Source organism: Drosophila innubila, assembly GCF_004354385.1.
Source record: "Drosophila innubila isolate TH190305 chromosome 2L unlocalized genomic scaffold, UK_Dinn_1.0 4_B_2L, whole genome shotgun sequence".
NCBI lineage: Eukaryota > Metazoa > Arthropoda > Insecta > Diptera > Drosophilidae > Drosophila > Drosophila innubila.
In genome coordinates, this window is record NW_022995372.1 from 1685256 (window position 1) to 1707059 (window position 21804).

The 21804-nt window shown below is 53.2% G+C and overlaps 1 protein-coding gene across 1 annotated transcript in view; it reads right to left on the reverse strand.

Moving 5' to 3' along the window:
* Nucleotides 1-21804, reverse strand: part of LOC117780127 — a 119854-nt gene that overhangs the window by 8657 nt on the left and 89393 nt on the right. The window contains 28 exon segments of the mRNA XM_034616539.1: nucleotides 24-950; nucleotides 1022-1696; nucleotides 2252-2896; nucleotides 2950-3963; nucleotides 3966-5840; nucleotides 5910-6215; nucleotides 6291-8300; nucleotides 8394-9362; nucleotides 9420-10067; nucleotides 10128-10442; nucleotides 10506-12101; nucleotides 12162-12476; nucleotides 12533-13798; nucleotides 13864-14505; nucleotides 14574-15218; nucleotides 15276-15581; nucleotides 15647-15961; nucleotides 16025-16351; nucleotides 16420-16743; nucleotides 16843-17793; nucleotides 17853-18152; nucleotides 18216-18557; nucleotides 18627-18938; nucleotides 18998-19948; nucleotides 20006-20314; nucleotides 20372-20710; nucleotides 20775-21086; nucleotides 21154-21804. Coding sequence (XP_034472430.1) covers nucleotides 24-950; nucleotides 1022-1696; nucleotides 2252-2896; nucleotides 2950-3963; nucleotides 3966-5840; nucleotides 5910-6215; nucleotides 6291-8300; nucleotides 8394-9362; nucleotides 9420-10067; nucleotides 10128-10442; nucleotides 10506-12101; nucleotides 12162-12476; nucleotides 12533-13798; nucleotides 13864-14505; nucleotides 14574-15218; nucleotides 15276-15581; nucleotides 15647-15961; nucleotides 16025-16351; nucleotides 16420-16743; nucleotides 16843-17793; nucleotides 17853-18152; nucleotides 18216-18557; nucleotides 18627-18938; nucleotides 18998-19948; nucleotides 20006-20314; nucleotides 20372-20710; nucleotides 20775-21086; nucleotides 21154-21804 — 19587 coding nt within the window.

The following is a 21804-nucleotide window of genomic DNA, read 5'->3' on the forward strand; positions in this document are numbered from 1 at the left end:
AGGGATTGGACGTAGATGCTTACTTGGGGGCACTGGCTGACAGAGACGGAAGGGATCGCCTGTCATACCGGCTGGACAATGACAGTTGGGGGTGTGTAGGGTCACCTGACACTGGGCATTTTGGCCACAGCTTCCTGGACAAGGATCGCGACACTTTTGACCTATGCAGGCCAGATTATTGGCGCAATCATCGTTGTTCGAGCACTCGGGTCGGCAGTTGGGTGGCGTGCCCTGGAACTCGGCCAAGCAAGTGCAACGGGCCTTGCCCTGATCATTGGTGCACTGGGAGTTGGCTCCACAAGGCGATGGATAGCAGGGATCGCGTGCTGCTTCCGGTCTGCTGTCAATCACAATGCGATTACATGAGCGGAAGGCATTGCCAGTATAGCCAGCGATGCATTCGCAGTGGGAACGATGCTGCACTGCTTGACAGATGGCATTGAGTCCACACTGTCCTGGACAGGGATCCACACACTTGTTGTTGATGCACGTGTGCAACTGGGAACAGTCTGAGCTGGAATAGCACTCCAGGCGACAGTTGGGCGGCTGTCCGAGGTATCCTGTGACGCAAGTACATACGGCATTTCCATTGCGTTCTATGCACTGCGAGTTAGCGCCACATGGCGATGGCTGGCAGGGATTGATGGGCACTACATCACGCACTGGGGTGCAAGAAACGAAGGCGTTGCCTGTCATCCGCTCTGGACAACGGCACATGGCAATGTGATTGATGGCATCGCAGAGTGCATTCTGGGCACAAGTGCCTGGACAGGGATCCACACACTTGTTGCGTATACAGGCACGATTTCTGGGACACTCGGAGTTCAGTACACACTCGGGGCGACAGCCGACGTAGGGATCGCCTTGATATTCGGCCAGGCAGGAGCACTGACCATTGCGGCACTGCGCATTGACGCCACAAGGCGAGGGATTACATGGATCATCGGCTGCTGTAAGAGAACATAAGGACGAACGTCGTTAGGAAGGAAAGAACAACGCGAAATAGAGCGAGAGAGCATACTCGGTGGTGCTGGCGGTGGTGTCGGTGTCGGTGGCAAGCGACGACAGCTGGTGAACGGATCACCCGTATATCCGGCAGGACACGAACAACTAGGCGTATGATGGACGACATTACACTGAGCTGCAAAGCCGCAAGAGCCAGGACAGGGATCCCGACACTTCTCATTGATACAGGCCAAATTGCTGGCACACTCTGCATTGATGGTGCATTCGGGTCGACAGTTGGGTGCGGCGCCAATATAGTTTGGCAGGCAGCTACAGCTGGCACCACCATTGACCTCTCGACAGTGGGAGTTTGGTCCACATGGTGAGGGCACACATGGCAAGGTGGGGACGGCTGGTTCTTGCGGTGGTGTAGGCGGTGGCAGTGGCAAACAACGTATAAAGGCATCTCCTGTAGTGGCAGGCTGACAAGAACAGAGCGGACTATGATTGCGCACATGACACTGGGCATTGATGCCACAAGCTCCTGGACAGGGATCTTGACACTTCTGCTTGATGCAGGCCTTATCCGCAGGACATTCGGCGCTGATCACGCACTCGGGACGACAGGCGGGTGGGGTGCCTATAAACTCCGGCAGACAGCTACAAATGGCCTGTCCCTGGGATTCGCGACACTGAGAGTTGGCGCCACAGGGCGTCGGTTCGCAGGGATTCACATAAACAGGAGGCGTAGCTGGTAGTTGGGAGAATGCTTGGGATTAACTTTTGTATACAAAAATTTGCCGGTAAAAAGCGAAGCATTTGTTCTTTTAAGCGAAAGCGATTTAAGCTACAGCTGAGTTCGTTATAAGGCAGCTCTACTTAAAATACGTTACGTCTAGCAATTGTCACAAGGAAAGTTTCGTATTAATGAATGTGTTTTAGCGTTGTGTTTGGTGGTGCGGTGGTTACACGAGTAAAGAAACGAGACAAAAGACACTGCATTGTTGTCGATTCGAGAGAAAGAGAACGAGCGAATAAGAGCAAGAGAGTTTGATTTTTCAACGGCGCAATTATGTAACATATCACAGGGAATTAGTTGAGTATGAATGTATTTTAAAGTGTTGGTTTTTGGTGGAACGGCGTTTACACGACTGTGAACAGAAAAAAAGGCATAAAATTGAGTACTGCATTATTGTCGATTCAAGAGAAAGACAGACCAAGAGCGAATGAACAAAACAGTGCGATAGAGTTTGGTTTTTTAGTGGCGCAGCAGATAAGAAATAAGGTGGTTGTAACTTTGTCTTACGTTCTTGCTGCAACACGTGGCAGCTGTGATAGGGATTGCCCACATGTTGGGGCAGGCATTCACATATGGGACTGTGATTGATAACCTGACAAAGGGCATTGATGCCACAGACACCAGGACAAGGATCTTGGCACTTCTCTCGCACGCAGGCACGATCGCTGCTGCAGTCCGAGTTAAGGGTGCATTCGGGTCGACAGATCTCATAGGGATTGCCATAGTAGTCCGGCAGGCATTGACAGACGCTCAACTCACGGTGGGGCAAGCAAATCGCATTTACCCCACATGGGTTGGGCTGACATGGCAAAACTGGTGGTGGTCTGGGTGCAACGCATGCACCAAGGGCATCACCCACTAAACCCACCGGGCAATAACAGAGCGGACTGTGCGCCACGACGCGACAGAGCGCCTGCTGACCACAACTTCCGGGACAAGGGTCCACACATTTGCGGTTCAGACAGGCTTTGTCGCTAGCACAGTCGGCGGAGCTCACACACTCGGGTCGACAGTGCGGTGGTGTGCCTATGAAGTCTCTGAGACACGAGCAGCGGGCACCCTGTGCGGTTGGCTCACACTCTGAGTGGGGACCACAGGGTGAGGGCTGACAAGGATTCACTTCGATGGGATCTCTGGCTGGTGTTGGTACAACTGAAAAAATTGCGTTAGACATTGCTATTTACGGTTGCTTCAAGTGTTGTTACCTATAGCTTGACAGGCTAACAGTGGGTTTCCCGTCAAGAATGAAGGACACAAGCAGATGGGACTGTGGTTTTGGACGTGACATGAAGCGCGTAAGCCACATGCACCTGGACAGGGATCGCGACATCTGAGATTCAGGCAGTATTTGTCAAGGGGGCAATCCGAGTTGCTGCTGCACTCCGGACGACAGGAGGGAGGCGTGCCCAGATAGCCAGGCAGACAGTAGCAAATGGCTTGCTCCTGGTGCGCTCGGCATTGGGCATTTGGACCGCAAGGCGATGGCTGGCAGGGATTAATGGGCTTGCGTTGTGGTATAACAGCGGGGAGTGTTGTGGGTACAGTGGGTGCACTTGTTGTCGTCGTTCTTATGATCGGTGATTCAGGTATGGGTTTGGTAATCGGAATAGGATCACAGCGAACAAAGGCATCTCCTTGCATTTGAGTTGGACACGAGCAGCTCGGAATGTGATTGTAGACATGACAAAGCGCGTTCAGTCCACAGGTTCCTGGGCAGGGATCCTCGCACTTTTGACTTCTACAAGCCTTATCCTTAGCACAATCCGTATTCAGCACACATTCCGGACGACAACCAACGTAGGGATTACCATGATATTCAGCAAGACAACTGCAGATACCATTGTTGCAAATAGCATTCGCACCACAAGGCGAAGGATAACACAGATCCTTTGGAGTGGGATCACGTTGTACTTGAGGCTTCCTATGACAAAAAACGAAAGGATCGCCCGTATCTCCCGGAGCACAGAAGCAATTGGGCACATGATTTTGTACGCGGCAAAGGGCATTGTATGCACATGATCCTTCGCAAGGATCGCGACATTTTTCATTCACACACGCCAAGTGGGCAGGACAATCGGAGTGCACAATGCATTCTGGACGACAATTTGGTGGTGTTCCACTATAATTGGGCAGACATATACAGGCCGCGACTCCAAAGCGATTGTGACACTGTGAGTATGGTCCACACGGCGAAGGGAAACAAGGATTGACTTCAAACTAGGAGTAGCAACATCATAGACCGGACGAAGGGGCGTCGGTGTAGGAGTTGGTTCTCCCACCGATGGAATGTTGATGACACCTGGCCTTGGTTGTGGCTTAGGATTTACATCATAGGTCGGAGTTTGAGGGTATGGATACGACGGCTGTGGGGCCGAAGGAATGTTTACTACACCAGGGTGTTGTGGTGTGGGGTGATTCACATTGATTGCAGGGTGCGAAATTGGATAAGTTGGCTGGGGTACCGAAGGAATATTGTATACACCAGGCTGTGGTGCTGGTGTTGATATCGTCGGATAAGTTGGTTGAACGGGCTCTGGATATGAAGGAATGTTCACAACACTTGGATTATGAGTTGGTTGTTGCGTCGGGTAGTTCACATCGTAGATTGGAGGTTGAGGTGTTGGGTAAGGCGGTTGCGGTACCGATGGTATATTGATAATTCCAGGTTGCGGTGCAGGTCTTGAAGTGGCCAATGGGGATGGAATGTACAGTGGAGATTGTGGTGAGGGATACGATGGTTGTGGTGCTGATGGAATGTTTATAACTCCTGGTTTTTCTGGTGTAGGCTGTGGGGTAGAGTAGCTCACGTCGTAGATTGGAGGTCGAGTAGACGGATTCGTCGGTTGTGGCACTGTAGGTGGATGCTGTGATGGGTAGTTAACATCGTAAATCGGAGGTTGAGGTGTTGGGTAAGGCGGTTGCGGTAATGATGGTATATTAATAACTCCTGGACGTGGTGCAGGTGTCGTTTCTGGAGGAGATGAACTATATATCGGTGGTTGTGGTGTAGGGTGTACAGGGTGTGGATGTGATGGAATGTTGATAACTCCAGGTTGTTGTGGTGTTGGTTGTGATGTAGGGTAATTTACATCGTAAGCCGGTTCTTGTGGAGATGGATACGCCGACTGAGCTGGTGGTGTTGCCACATACACAGGAGATTGTGGTGTCGGATAGGTCGGTCGGGGTAGAGACGGAATATTTATAACTCCGGGAATTTGTGGTGGTGGCGGATAGTAAACATCGTATATTGCTGGACGGGGTGGCTGAGGTATCGGCTGTGGTTGTGGTTCAGAGGGAATGTTGATAACACCTGGAACAGGCGTTTGTGTCGGATGTGTAGGGTATTTGACATCATAAATTGGAGCCTGAGGTGTTGGATACGACTGTTGTTGTATCGATGGGATATTGATTATGCTTATTTGTGGTGAAGGAGTCGTGTCTACTGGCGACGGTACGAATATTGGAGATTGTGGTGCAGGAGGCTGCGGCTGTGGTGCTGTCGGAATATTTATAACTCCAGGCTGTTGTGGTGTTGGCTGTGTTGTTGAATAATTCACTTCATAGACTGGAGGTTGTGGTGTTGGATACGACGGCTGGGGAATTGACGGAATATTTACCACACCTGGTGGCTGAGGTTGTTGTGCTTCGGGATTGTTTACATCGTAGAAAGCAGGCTGAGGTGACGGATAATGTGGCTGGGATGCTGATGGTATATTGATAACTGCTGGCTGTGGTGCAGGTGTCGTAGGATTTGGTGATGAGATAAAGACCGGTGCCTTTGATGTCGGTTGCACCGGCTGAGGCACTGAGGGAATATTGATAGCTCCCGGTGTCGGTTGTGGTTGTTGTGCGGGGTTTTGTGGTTCATAGTACGGTGGTTGCGTGTTTGGTGACGATGGTCGCGATACCGACGGAATGTTGATGACACCTGGTTTTGGTTGTGGTGTAGTTTGAGTAGGATGTGTCGTATATAGTGAGGGTTGGTATGTGGGTGGATTTGGTTGCGACTCAGAGGGAATGTAAGCCACGCCGGGTATGGCAACCGGATAGGGTGGTGCTGCTGTGTCGTATATAGGAGGTCGAACATTTGTGGGAGCTGCATAAGCCAAAGAAATATTATTAGAAGGAATCTGGAAATTGGCGGTCGTGTCATATGGAATCTTACGTCTGGGATTCTCGTAGCATCGGGTGAAGGGGTTTCCAGTGTGCGAGGGTCCGCAGTAACATATGGGATTGTGGTAATGGACGCGACATTCGGCATTGATGCCGCAAGCTCCAGGACAGGGATCGATGCATCTGTGCTGTACACAGGCCTTGTCGAAAACGCACTCAGAGTTGAGGGTGCACTCAGGTCGGCAATAAGGTGGACTGCCATAGAAATCGGGCATACAAGAGCAGATGGCCTGCTCATTGCTCTCGCGGCACTGAGAATTGGCCCCACAAGGAGATGGATCACATGGACTGAGGTGAACTATGGTTGCTGGATCAGAAAATTTTGGGAGAGGGTTACAAATGGTCGAGGAAGGTCTCGGCAGTAGTTGCTTACATTGCTGCACGACTGGTGCTAGTAGAGCACAGTGGATTAGGGGGTTGCCCGTGTAGCCCTTATAACAGCTGCAATGTGGTAAATGATCCACCACACGGCATTCTGCATTGAGGCCACATACACCGGGGCAAGGATCGCGACACTTCTGCTGCACGCACGCTCTGTGCGAGGGACAGTCACTGTTAAGGATGCATTCAGGACGACAAGCCTCATAGGGATTGCCATAATAGTCTGGTAGACAGCTGCAAGAGCCTACGCCTTGGTGCCGACTGCAAATGGCGTTGGCACCACAAGGATTTGGCTGGCAAGGATCTAACGGGCGTTCCTCAAACTGCGGTGTCTGTATGGCAGTTACTCTCGGTGGAGGTGTAGGGGTTGGAACGGATGGTGGCGGTGGTTGGCAGGCGGTAAACGGATTGCCAATCAGACCTGGTGCACACACACAGTTCGGTTGGTGGTTGCTGGTGCGACAGACCGCGTTGAAACCACAAAGACCGGGACAAGGATCTTGGCACTTGCGATTAATGCAGGCGTGATCGCTGGGACAGTCGCTATTGGATATGCACTCGGGGCGGCAGTAGGGAGGCACTCCCACATGCTCCAGCTCACAGCGACAGGTAGCCACGCCCCTCTCACTGCTGCACTGAGAGTGTGGACCACAAGGCGTGGGCAAACACGGATCAAGGGGCTCGTGGTGTACAGGATTTACGGTTGGAGTCGGCATTGGAGTTTGCCGAATGGGTTGACATTGTGTGTAGGGGCTGCCCGTGTAGCCGGCGGGACAGACACACTGCGGTCTATGGTTGACCACATGACAGACGGCCTGATGACCGCAGACGCCTGGACAAGGATCACGACAATGTTGATTGAGGCATGCCAGGCTAAGCGGACACTCCGAATCAGTAGTGCATTCGGGTCTGCAGGTGGGTGGACTACCATAGTAGCCGGGCAAGCAACTGCAGATCGCCTGATCTCTCACAGCGCGACAATGAGCGTTGTTGCCACATGGTGAAGGTTGGCAAGGCTGTAGTGGTGCTGGTTGTGGTGCCACAACTTGTGGTGTTGGCTGGCAGAGCACAAATGGATTACCTTGCATACCAGCCGGACAATGACACATGGCCACATGATTGTGCACGTCACAAATGGCGGAGTAGCCGCAAGTGCCAGGACAAGGATCAATGCAACGATTGTGCACACATGATTTGTCTCGGGAACACTCTGTGCTGAGCACACACTCTGGACGACAGCCTATATAGGGATCGCCCTGATAGAGTGGCAGGCAACTGCAGATTCCACCTGTGCACTGGGCATTTGTGCCACAAGGAGACGATTGGCAAGGATCATCCGCAATTGGAGTGGAAGGTACTGCAATTGGTGCTGGGTAACAACGATGGAATGGATCACCGAGATAACCCCGAGGACACGAGCAGCTGGGAATATGGTTCAACACATAACATTGTGCGTTAAGACCACAAGCTCCTGGACATGGATCTCTGCACTTCTCATTGATGCAGGCACGATGACCTGGACAATCGGAGTTGAGGGTGCACTCGGGTTGGCAATGTGGTGGTGTGCCATAATATTGGGACAGACAACTGCAGATAGCCTGATCGTTTGCCACCCGACATTGGGCGTACAATCCACAAGGTGAGGGCACACAGGGATCGTGGTAGGGTTCACTTTGTGGCAGACGAACCGGTATAGGTTGACAGCGCACGAGGGCGTCGCCAGTAAAACCGGGCTGGCAGGAGCAACGGGCTCGGTGCTGCAGTGGCTGGCAGATGGCATTGTAGCCACAGGCGCCTGGACAGGGATCGCGACACTTGAGGTTAATGCAGGCCTTGTCGTGGGGACACTCGGGATTGGTGGTGCATTCGGGTCGACAGACGGGGGGAGTACCAAAGTAATCGGGCAGGCAACTGCAAATTGCCTGACCCTGCAGGTCCTTACATTGAGCATTGGGACCGCAAGGTGAGGGCTCGCAGGGATTCACGTAGACCACTGGGACGGCTGTAGAAAGGGTGACACAAAGGGGTGGTGCAAGTAAAACAAAATATGATGGGTTAGTGCAAGTTGCATGTGATGTCTGAGGAGTTTGCTTACGTTCCGCCTGGCGCAGCTGACAGTGGCGATAGGGATCGCCATTGAAGCCAGGATAGCAACTGCAGATGGGCACATGGTTTACCACGTGACACTGGGCATTGGGGGCACAGCTGCCCGGACAAGGATCGCGACAATGTTGATTAAGACATGCCAAGTGGCTGGAACAGTCAGAGTTGAGGACACACTCGGGTCGGCAGCCCTCGTAGGGATTGCCATAATACTCGGGAAGGCATTGGCAGGAACCGACTGCTCCCTGTTGACGGCAGACAGCGTTGCCACCACAAGGGCTCGGCACACAAGGATTAAGCTGATCTCGTTCTAAAGCTGGACGCGGATAGCAACGTGTGAAGGGATCTCCAATGTAATCCGCAATGCAAATACACGAGGGCACATGGCTGATCACCTGACAGGTTGCTGCCTGGCCGCATACGCCGGGACAAGGATCGCGACACTTCTGCTGAATACAGGCCAATTGATTAGCACACTCCGCAGAAGTTAGACACTCTGGTCGACATTGGGGCGGCGTTCCGATGTAATTCTCCAAGCATTTACATTGCGCCTGGCTTCTATCCGACGAAGGCGTGCACTGAGCATTAGCACCGCAGGGCGACGGCTGGCAAGGATTAACAGGCTCGTGTTGGATGAGTGGAGGCGGTGGCAGACGCTGGCAGAGAGCAAAAGCGTTGCCCGAGTATCCGATGGGGCAGCTACAATGGGGTGTGTGTCGGATGACCTGGCAGAGTGCCTGCTGTCCGCAGGCGCCTGGACAGGGATCGCGGCAGTTTTGATTTAGGCAGGCCAAGTGTGGGGCACAGTCCGAGTTGATGGTACACTCGGGTCGACATTGAGGGGGTGTGCCAAAGTAGCCAGGAAGGCAGGAGCAGACAGCCTGCTCATTGGCCACACGACACTGGGCATTGCTGCCACAAGGTGACGGTTGACAGGGATTGAGGGGCAAGACAGGATCAGCTATAAGGGGAAATGCAAGGTTATTCAGTATTCCTGACGTATTAGAAGAAAACCTACGTTGAACTACTGCACACTGAACGAAAGCATTGCCGGAGGTGCCGGGTGGACAGTGGCACATGGGAACATGTTGACGCACCTCGCAGATGGCGCCTACACCACATGCACCTGGACAGGGATCGATACATTTGTTGCGCTGACATGCTGAGTCCCGGGCACAGTCTGTGTTGAGCACACACTCCGGCCGACAGCCCACATACGGATTACCATGGAATTCGGACAGACAAGTACATTGTCCATTGTTGCAAACGGCATTGGAGCCGCAGGGCGATGGATTGCAGGCATCATGTGGTGCGGGTGGATCACGAGACGGTGGTATCGGTGCGCAGTTAACGAAAGGATTACCCTGATAACCCACAGGACAACTGCAAACGGGCGTGTGATTAACAACGCTACACTGGGCAGAGATGCCACAAGAGCCGGGACAGGGATCGCGACACTTTTCATTCAAGCAGGCCAAATGAGAGGCGCAATCTGAGTTGATGACGCACTCGGGCTGGCAGTTGGGTGGTGCGCCATAGTAGCCCAGCTGGCAGGTGCACACAGCTTGACCACGTTGGGCATGGCACTGCCCATAGGCGCCACAGGGCGAGGGAACGCAGGGATCGCGGTAAGTGTCCCTCGGATAATCGTAGCTGATGGCGGGAGCTGTAAGGTTATTGAAATAAGGAGGAGTTGCAACCAAGAGGGAGAAATACGGGCTCTTACGAATTGCGCGACAACTACTGAAGGCATCACCCGTAAAGCCGGGCAAACAACTGCAGTGTGGACTGTGGTTGATGGTGCGACACGCGGCATTACGGTCACAAACGCCCGGACAGGGGTCGACGCAGTGATGATTGCTGCACGCCTTATCCAGAGCACACTCCGATGAGATGGTACACTCCGGGCGGCAGGCGGGTGGAGAGCCTATAAAATCAGGTAGGCAAGTGCAGATAGCCTGTCGATTCGCTTGACGACAATGAGAATTGGGTCCACAAGGTGAGGGCTGGCACGGATCCAATGGCACAGGATCACGTGGAGCTATCGATGAAGATTTTGTATAAATTTCTAATTTTGAAGCTATTTCGTTTAGCATTTTCTTACGTTCGCGTAGGACACTGCAGTAGCTGTAGGGATTACCCTCGAAACCACTGAGGCAACTACATTGAGGCAGATGATCACGGACATGGCACACAGCATTTGTGCCGCAAGCTCCAGAGCAAGGATCGCGACAGTGTTGATTGAAACACGCTAAATGGCTGGCACAATCTGAATTGAGGAGACACTCGGGACGACATCCCTCGTAGGGATTACCAAAGAAGTCGGGTAGACAGCGACAGGCTCCAGCTCCATTCTGTTCACTGCAAAGGGCATTGGAGCCGCATGGACTGGGAACACAAGGAGACACGGTCTCAGGCACGTCTCTGACCACATAGCAGCTGACGAAGGGGTTCCCACTATGACCGCCGGAGCAGACGCACATCGGTGTATGATTGATCACATAACACTCAGCATTTGAGCCACAGACTCCTGGACAGGGATCGCGGCACTTTTGATTCAGACAGGCAAGATTGGTGGGACAATCAGCACTGCTGACGCACTCAGGTCGGCAATTGGGTGGGCTTCCTGTAAAGTCCGGCAGGCAACTGCATTGAGCATTATTGCCCACATTGCGACAATCCGAGTTGGCGCCACAAGGTGAAGGCTGGCAAGGATCAATTACATCCTGAATTGGCACTGGCGGCGGTTGCAGATGACAGGCGACGAAGGGATTTCCAGTATATGAATTAATGCAGCGACATATTGGGCTGTGATTTAGCACCTGGCACTCGGCATTCAAGCCACAGGCGCCTGGACAGGGATCACGGCAATGTTGCTGTAGACAGGCCTGATAAAGTGGGCACTCAGCATTGCTGATGCATTCCGGACGACATGAGGGTGGCACGCCCACAAATTTGGGCAGACACGAGCAGACTGCTTGTCCATTGATCGGGCGACACTGGGCATTGGGACCACAGGGCGAGGGCTGACAGGGATCAGCAATCACACGTGGTGGAAGTGGCGGAAGTGGCACACACTGCGCAAAGGCATTTCCTGTCATTCCGGAGGGGCAGTGACACATGGCTACATGGTTGTGCACCTCACATATGGCATTCGAGCCGCAGGTGCCAGGACAGGGATCAATGCACTTTTGACGCACGCAGGCCAAGCTAAGAGCACACTCCGTGCTCAATATACACTCGGGACGACAGCCAATGGATGGATTGCCATGATAACCAGGCAGACAGCTGCATTGCCCATCCCGACAGATGGCATTGGCGCCACATTGCACGCGCTGGCAGGGATCTGTGTCCAGTAGAGGTGGCTGAGGAGCGGGTGCTGGGGCTTGACAGGATGCAAACGGATTGCCAGTTAGGCCAGGCGCGCACTGACACGTCGGTATGTGATTGATGACCATGCACAGTGCATTAAAGCCGCAAGCACCGGGACAAGGATCCCGACAACGCTGCTGTTGGCAGGCCAAGTGGGCGGGACAGTCGGCGTTGATACTACATTCGGGGCGGCAATTGGGTGGACTGCCAAAGTAGTTTGGCCTACAGGAGCATACAGCCGTACCCTGATTCTCGCGACACTCGGCGTACTGTCCACAAGGCGAAGGAACACAAGGATTCTGATAAACGTCCAAGGCAGGAGGCGGGGCTGTAAACAGGATGAGGAAAGTTGAATGCCAACTCAGGTTGTGCTTCTTCAGATTCTTACGTGACACAGGATAGCAACGGGAGAAAGCATCTCCCTGATAACCCCGGCGACAACTGCAAATGGGAGCATGATGGAGCACCCGACATTCGGCATTGGAGCCACAGACACCGGGACAGGGATCGCGACACTTTTGATTGATGCATGACTTGTCATGGGCACATTCCGCACTCGTGACACACTCGGGACGGCAATTCGGGGGTTCCCCAACATATTCAGACAAGCAGGAGCAGATGGCCTGCTCATTAAGAGCCTTGCACTGCGAGTTGGGGCCGCAGGGTGAGGGTTGACAGGGATTAACATAGTCCTTAATTATAGCTAAGAGACAAGATGACGATATAAGGATTGTTTCTGGGTTGTACTTTCTGACTCACGTTTCTCAGGCAACTGGCAATAGCGATAGGGATCCCCTGAAAAACCATTCAAGCAATGACAGGTGGGTAGATGGTTAAGGACCCTACAGGCGGCATTGAGACCACAGACACCTGGGCAAGGATCGCGACACTTGAGCTGTTGACAGGACTTATCCGATGCGCAGTCGCTGTCGGAAACACACTCGGGTCGACAGGCCTCGTAGGGGTTGCCATGGTTGTCAGGCAGACATTGACAGGAACCGGCGTTGCCTTCCTGGCGGCACAGCGCATTGGCACCACAAGGATTGGGGTGACATGGCTGCAAGGGTTCCGCCTGTTGTATGGGTGTCTGGTGGCAGCTGCTGAAGGGGTCGCCCGTGTAGCCAGGCGTACAATAACACATTGCCATGTGACTTAGCACATGACAAATGGCATTGGCTCCACAGGTGCCTGGACAGGGATCCACACACTTCTGTCGCACACAGGCCCTGTCGAAACTACACTCCGAGTTCGTCACACACTCCGGCCGACAGTAGGGTGGTGCTCCTATATAGGTAGGCAGACAGCTGCATTGTGACTGATCTCCGACAGCGCGACATTCGGCGTAAGGACCACAAGGTGAGGGTTGGCAGGGTTGCTTCTTGACGACAACATCGTGTTGCGGTTCTGGTTGGCAACCCAGGAAGGGATTGCCAATGTGACGCGGTGGACAGCTGCAGATTGGAGCATGGTTGACCACATGGCAAAGGGCATTGTAGCCACAGGTGCCCGGGCAGGGATCGATGCAATGCTGCTGTTGACACGCCAGATGTGGCAGACAGTCCGAGTTGCGTGTGCATTCTGGACGACAGTTGGGTGGAGTGCCCACATAATCCTCCACGCACGTGCAGACAGCGTTCTCATTTAACACGCGGCATCGACTGTTGGGACCACAAGGCGAAGGAGCACAAGGGTTAACTGGCGGCGAGTATTGCACTAGAGGAGTTTCACACTGGATAAAGGCGCTGCCTGTCATGCCAGTGGGACAACGGCACATGGCAATGTGGTTGAGGACATCACAGATGGCATTGGGAGCACAGGTACCAGGACAAGGATCCACACACTTATGATGAACACAGGCGTGATTTCTCGGACAGTCGGCATTGAGCACACACTCCGGACGGCATCCTACATACGGATCACCTTGATATTCGGCTAGGCAGGTACACTGACCATTTTGACACTGGGCATTGGGTCCACAGGGTGAGGGATGGCAAGGATCATCATTCAAAACGGGCTTGGGTTGGGCTAAAGACAAAGACGATGAAATGGTAGAGACCAAGGGTACTCCAGGACTGTTTTAAATTGCTTACGTGGCTCTAGCTGGCAGGCGGTAAACGGATCACCCACATAACCCACTGGACACTGACAGCTCGGAACATGATTCCTTACGCTACAGAGAGCATTGTACGCGCAGGAGCCAGGACAGGGATTCACGCAGCGCTGATTAATGCATGCCAGGCTAGGCAGACACTCAGCACTGGTGGTGCACTCTGGTCGACAGCTCGGTGGTGTTCCAAAGTAACCGGCGAGGCAGGTACACACGGCCTGATCATGTAACTGACGACATTGGGCATTGGCTCCACAAGGTGAGGGCTGGCAGGGATCGCGAGTGGGTTCGTCGAGCACCTGTACAGGAGGTGGTGGCACGGGATAACAACGCGTGAACGGATCTCCCGTGTAGCCCGATTGGCAGGCGCAGAAAGGTGCATGATTCGTGACACGACAAAGGGCATTGTTGCCACAAGCGCCAGGACAAGGATCGATGCACTTGTGATGCACACATGCCTTGTCGAAGCTACATTCCGAGGAGAGTGTACATTCGGGTCGACAGCCAGGAGGCTGACCAACATAATCGACCAGACAGGAGCAGACGGCCTGCTCGTTGAGTTCCTTGCACTGCGAGTTAGGGCCACAGGGCGAGGGTTGGCAAGGGTTAACGTACTCGCGAATGGCTGTAAGAAAGGGAAAGGCGGTTCAGTGGAGAGGTTTCCTCAATGGCTTTCAGTTAGCAACTGCTTACGTTTGTCTTCGCGTTTGCAGGAAATGTAGGGATCACCCACATAGTTGTCGAGACAGTTGCAGGTGGGAAGATGATTGCGCACATAGCACTCCGCGTTGTGGCCACAGCTGCCGGGGCAGGGATCGCGGCACTTCTGATTGATACAGGCCCGATTAAAGGGACAGTCGGAGTCGAGAACACATTCGGGGCGACAGGCATCATAAGGATTGCCGAAGTAATTAGCCAGGCACTGGCAAGAGCCAACCCCGTTCTGCTCACGACACTCCGCAAAGGAACCACAAGGATTGGGATTGCAGGGCTGTATAACCTCGGGTGGATCCCGCTGTGTCGGCGAGCAAAGCACAAAGGGATCCCCAGTGTAGCCTGGCTGACAGTAGCACATGGCGCTGTGGCTTAGCACACGGCACTCAGCACCGCTGCCGCAGAGACCAGGACAGGGATCCTTGCAGTGATTGTTGATGCAAGTCAGCGATGAGGCACAATCAGAGTTGGATAAGCACTCTGGTCGACAGTTGGGTGGAGTTCCAAAGAAGCTCTCGAGACAGGAGCACGAATAAGTATCCCCAATGCGACGGCATTCGCTGTTGGGACCGCAGGGCGTGGGTTGACAGGGATCCTTGGACACAATGTCTCGCAAGGGTTCGACTGTGGTTAAGACTTCAGTTGAGCGATTAATTGTTTCGTGGTGCGTGGGCAACTTACTAATAATGTGACACTGCACGAATGGGTTGCCGGTGTACCCTGGGCGACAACTACAGAAGGGACTGTGGCTGACCGCCCGGCACTCGGCATAGGCACCACAGACACCCGGACAGGGGTCGACACATAGTTGGTTTTGGCAGGCCCGACTCGGAGCACAGTCGTAGTTGGTGGTACACTCAGGACGACAGGAGGGTGGTACGCCATAATAGTTGGGCAAACAGCTGCAGATGGCTTGTCCCTGACGCTCGCGACACTCGGCATTGGCACCACACGGCGATGGCTGGCAGGGATTCTGATAGACTTCCACTAAAGGGTCAAAGGTTGTACTCAATGAATTGCTTCTCTCAGATTTGAATTTTGAGGGAACCTACTTTGAACAGTGCTGCAGTGAACGAAAGCATTGCCCGTCATGCCTGCGGGACAGTGGCACATGGCAATGTGGTTCACCACCTCACAGATTGCGCTGGCACCACAGGTGCCAGGGCAGGGATCTACACACTTCTGCTGCTTACACGCGCGATTGCGGGGACACTCAGAGCTAAGGACACACTCGGGACGACAGGCGACAAAGGGATCGCCTTGGTACTCGGCAATGCATGTGCATTGTCCTTGGCCAGAGCAGAGGGCATTGCTGCCACAGGGACTTGGATTACAGGGATCTCGGGGCTCTTCATAGGCAGGTAGTGCTATAGGAAGTGGTTGAATTGATATACTTAAATCATACGGATTCTTCGCTTCAGGTGGCTTACGTGGTGAAGGCTGGCAGGCCGTAAAGGCATCGCCCACAAAGCCATGCAGACAGACACAGTTGGGAGTATGGTTAATCACACGGCATTCTGTGTGCTGACCACATGCGCCGACGCAGGGATCGCGACATTTCTCATTGATACAAGACAAATGGGTGGGGCAGTCGGCATTGATCGTACACTCGGGGCGACAATGCGGTGGAGCACCATAGTAATTTGGCTGGCAGGCACAAATAGCTTGATCCTGTTGATTGCGACAGGTGGCATAGAGACCACATGGTGATGGTACGCAGGGATCTCTATAGGGAACCTCATCCCTTAGTGGTGGTGGTGGTGGTGGTGCTAATTAATAATGACCATAACGTTGGTATTTATACAATGGTTGGGTCACTTATAATGCTTACGTGTTGGTCGGGGCAAGCAGCGCACGAAGGGATCACCGATCAGATTTGGGGGACACATGCAAATGGGACTGTGGTTGCGAACTTGACAAATTGCGCCTTGACCGCAGACACCCGGGCATGGATCAACGCACTTGCGATTGATGCACGCCTGGGCGGTGGGGCACTCAGCGCTGGAAGTACACTCGGGTCGGCAGTTGGGTGGTACACCCATAAAGTCGGGTAGACAGGAACAAACTCCTTGTCCCTGCACCTCACGGCACTGGGCATTGGAGCCACAGGGCGAGGGCGAACAAGGATTCACATAGTCGTGGACAATTGCTAGGGTTAGGATTAGATAATACACTCCGAATTAGTAACTACATCAAGTCTACATAACTGGTTAGACGACTCTACTAATGACAATTGGAACTAGCTTACGTGCTGCAGGCTGGTTACAGTATCTATAAGGATCTCCTACATATCCCACGAAGCAGGAACACATCGGTGTATGGTTGACCACATTGCACTCGGCATTCTGTCCACAGCTGCCTGGACAGGGATCGCGGCACTTTTGCTGCTGGCAGGCACGATTTGATGGACAGTCCGAGTTCAAAACACACTCCGGTCGGCAACCCTCATAGGGATTACCAAAGTATTCTGGCAGACATTGACAGGCTCCAGCTCCATTCCTTTGAATGCACTCGGCATTTGATCCACAAGGTGAAGGCTGGCACGGATTGATGATTTCTACATCCCGCTCAATAGGTTGACATTGCGTGAAGGGATCGCCAGTCAGTCCAGGGCTGCAAACGCACATCGCTGTATGGGAGACAACGCGACAAATGGCATTGGTCGCACACAGTCCAGGGCAGGGATCGCGACACTTCTGTTTGATGCACACTAGGTTCGAGGGACACTCGGAGTTAGCAACACATTCTGGCTTGCAATACGGCGGGGAGCCCACAAAGTCCGGCAGACAAGTGCAAGAGGCGGTTTCCCCTGTGGCGCGGCACTCGGCATTGGCACCACACGGTGATGGACGACAAGGATCCTGGGGCACTTTATCAAGTTGTGGTGGTTCGATGATCTGCTGGCAACCTACGAATGGATTTCCCGTGTAGTGGGGCAGGCAGGTGCAGAAGGGATTGTGATTGACCACGCTGCACTGGGCACTGCGACCGCAGGTTCCAGGGCAGGGATCGATACATTTCTGGTTCACACAGGCCAGCTGGGCAGGACATTCCGAGCTACTAGTGCACTCTGGACGACAAAGCGGAGGTGTGCCCAGATAACCAGGCACACAGGAGCACACAGCTTGTTGATTTGCCTCTCGGCACTGCGAATTAGGTCCACAGGGTGAGGGTTGACAAGGTTGTACCACAACGGGTGCTGTAAATTTAGGGGAGTTGATTGGAGTCGTTCCAAATTTTCTATTCTGTCATATTTACGTGGTATAGGTTGACAATGTACAAACGCGTTGCCGGCGAATCCTTCGGGACATGTGCACATTGGCACGTGATTAATAACATTACAGATAGCATTGGGAGCACAAGTGCCTGGGCAAGGATCGAAGCACTTATGACGCGCGCAAGCACGATCCCGGGGACAATCCAAGCTGGTCAGGCACTCGGGACGACAGCCGTTGTAAGGATCACCCTGATACTCGGGTAGACAGGTGCAAGTGCCAGCATTGCACAAAGCATTGGGGCCACAAGGCGATGGGTTACAAGGATCATCAGCTTCCACAGCTACGGAGTGAAGTGGGGTATTGTAAGGTATTGTCGATGGATTAACTCGTTGTGGTTTCTTACTCTTTGGTGGTGGTTCAGGTTGACAGTGACTAAATGGATCTCCAGTGTAACCCGCTGGACAAGTGCAGCTGGGTGTGTGATTGAGGACATTGCAAATGGCCCCAAATCCGCAAGAACCGGGACAAGGATCGCGACACTTTTCATTGATACACGCCTGACTGCTGGGACAATCCGAGTTTATGCGACATTCGGGACGGCAATTGGGTGGCACGCCCAGATAACCGGAGAGGCAAGAACATGAAGGCGCCTCACCCTGTGGTCGGCACTCCGCGTAGCTACCACAAGGCGAGGGCACACAAGGATCTATCGGATGCTTTTGTACAATGACTGCAGGTGGCGTCGCTGTTGATATTTGGAAATAGTTAAATAGAGGACGCCTATACAGAGGGTGTGTCGTCGGGGTACACTTACGGGGAATGGGCAGGCAGCGATAAAAGGCATCGCCCGTAAAACCGGCACGGCATGAACAAATGGGACTGTGATTAACCACACGACAAAGAGCCTGATCACCACAGGTGCCTGGGCAGGGATCAATACACTTCTTAGCCACACAGGCTTTATCTGCCGAGCACTCTGAAGAGATAGTACACTCCGGCCGACAGACTGGAGGTGCTCCAACATATTCGGGTAAACATGAGCATACAGCTTGTCCGTTGATCTCCTTGCATTGTGAGTTTGGACCGCATGGTGAAGGCTGACAGGGATTCACATACTCCTTGACGGCTATAATGGAAGGCATAATATTGAACTTCAGTTTGACCTAAGCGATCTTTTACTCTTACGCTCCCGTTCCTGTTGACACGAGCGGTATGGATCACCACTGTACCCGGTTAAGCAACTACAGCTCGGCACATGATTTAGGACGTTGCAGATGGCATTAACACCACAGGTGCCGGGACAAGGATCCTGACACTTTTGCTGTTGACAGGCTCGATTCGAGGGGCAATCGGAGTCGAGCACACACTCAGGTCGACAACCCTCGTATGGATTGCCAAAGTAACCCTGAAGACACTGGCAAGAGCCGGCATCCTGACGTGATGTGCAACGAGCATTGACCCCACATGGGCTGGGATTACATGGATCAAGTTGATCCAATGGCTTAACTCTCTTCTCCACACATTGTACGAAGGGATCACCTTCCATTCCCTCGGGGCAGTAACAGCTCGGCGTATGCGAAAGCACACGGCACTGAGCTGACTGACCACAGAGTCCAGGACATGGATCTCGACACTTCTGCTGAATGCAGGCTTGATGCGTGGGACATTCCGAGCTAGTTACACATTCCGGTCGACAGTTGGGTGGGGTGCCACTGTAGTTAGGCAGGCATGTGCAAGAGGGTGTCTCGTTGATCTCACGGCATTCAGCGTATGGTCCACAAGGAGAAGGTTGGCAAGCCTGGCGAGGTGGTGGTGTCAGTGGTTCGATGATTGGCTGACAGCTGACGAAGGGATTGCCCGTATGGCGTTCCAGGCAGCGACAGAATGGATTGTGGTTCGTCACATGGCAGTGCGCATTGCGACCACACACACCAGGGCAAGGATCACCGCACTTCTGATTGAGGCAGGCCATATTCAAGGGGCACTCCGAGTTGGATGTACACTCAGGACGACAGAAGGGTGGGCTGCCAATAAAAGGTGTGATGCAAGAGCAGATGGCCTGTTGATTGGTAACGCGACATTGAGAGTTCGGACCACAGGGCGATGGCTGGCAAGGATTATGTATGACGTCGAGTTCTGTGAAAGGTTGAAAAATATAGAAGGAACAGGGAGAAGCCGACGACAGTTCCTTACGTGGCACTGGACTACATTGAACAAAAGCGTTTCCTTGCATGCCCTCGGGACAGCGGCAGTTTGGAATATGGTTAAGCACCTCACAAATAGCGCTGGAGGCACATGTGCCTGGACAAGGATCCACACACTTGTGACGCACACAAGCGCGATTGCGGGCACAGTCTGTATGCAGGACGCACTCTGGTCGACATCCGATGAAGGGATCTCCCTGGTACTCGGCTATACACGAGCATTGGCCGTCGCGACAGACGGTGTTGGCTCCACATGGTGATGGATTGCAGGGATCCTGAGGTGCAGGCGGTGCTTCAACTGTTAGACAAACTACGTTTAGTTCTATTCTTAGCTCGGAAGACGGAGAGTTCTTACTTCTTTGCGGTGGCTCGGGATTGCAAACGATGAACGGATCTCCAATATAACCCACTAAACAACTGCAGATGGGCGTGTGATTAATCACATTGCAATGTGTGTTGAGACCACAGGAGCCTGGACAAGGATCGCGACACTTTTGATTGATGCAGGCTTGATGGCTGGCGCACTCTGCATTGATGGAACACTCGGGACGACAGCCGGGTGGCGTGCCGAGATAGTTCGGCAGGCATGAGCACGAGGGAGTACCGCGTATGTCGCGACATTGTGAGTTGGCACCACAGGGCGAGGGTACACAAGGATCGACAGGTTCGCGTTCAATGGGTGCAACAGGTGGAGCTAAAAGGGCACAAGTGTTAGACACAGGACTAAAGAATTCCTAGCCAATTCTGTTTTTGCTTACGAGGAATGCGATAGCAACGAGTGAAGGCGTCACCAGTGAAACCACTCAAACACGTGCAGATGGGACTGTGATTACGGACGCGACACTCGGCCTGTTGGCCACAGACATTGGGGCAAGGGTCGACGCATTTGCGATTCACACACGCCTTGTCAGCAGCGCACTCAGAGCTGGTGGTGCACTCTGGACGACAGGCGGGTGGCTGACCTATGAACTCTGCTAGACAGGAACAGACTGCTTGTTCGTTGACCTCGCGACAACGCGAGTTGGGTCCACAAGGCGAGGGTTGGCAAGGATTCACATAAACAGGTTCAGCTAAGAAGAAATTATTTTTATAAGGATGTACTTCTGGGCAAGTTTCCTGGTGGTGGTTTAGTCTTACGTGGTGCATTTTCTATGATACGACAAGACCTGTAGGGATCTCCTGAGTAGCCATTGAAACAGTTGCAGGTAGCCAAGTGATTAATGACCTGACACTCGGCGTTCTGACCACATGTGCCTGGACATGGATCGTGGCACTTTTGTTGCTGGCAAGCTCTATTTGAAGGACAATCCGAGTTGACGACACACTCAGGTCGACAGCCCTCGTAGGGATTTCCAAAGTACTCTGGCAGACACTGACAGGAGCCAGCTCCTCCACGCTCCTCACACTTAGCATTAATGCCACAGGGGCTCGGATTGCAGGGCCGAAGAACTTCAACAGGAGTATCCCTAATGGGACTACACTGTGTGAAGGGATCGCCTGTGAAGCCTCCATCGCAAAGGCACATGGGCGTGTGGCTGAACACACGACAGTTTGCATTGAGTCCGCAGAGTCCTGGACAAGGATCCACACATTTCTGGTTGACGCAAGCCAAGCTGGTGGCACACTCCGAGCTGGATATACATTCGGGTCGACAGTTTGGTGGTGCGCCCAAGAAATCAGGCAAGCAAGAACACGATGGTGAATCTCCCGAGACACGACACTCGGAGTTGGGACCACATGGTGAGGGTTGACAGGGATTCGGGGGTCGTACATCGCGTTGTGGTTCGA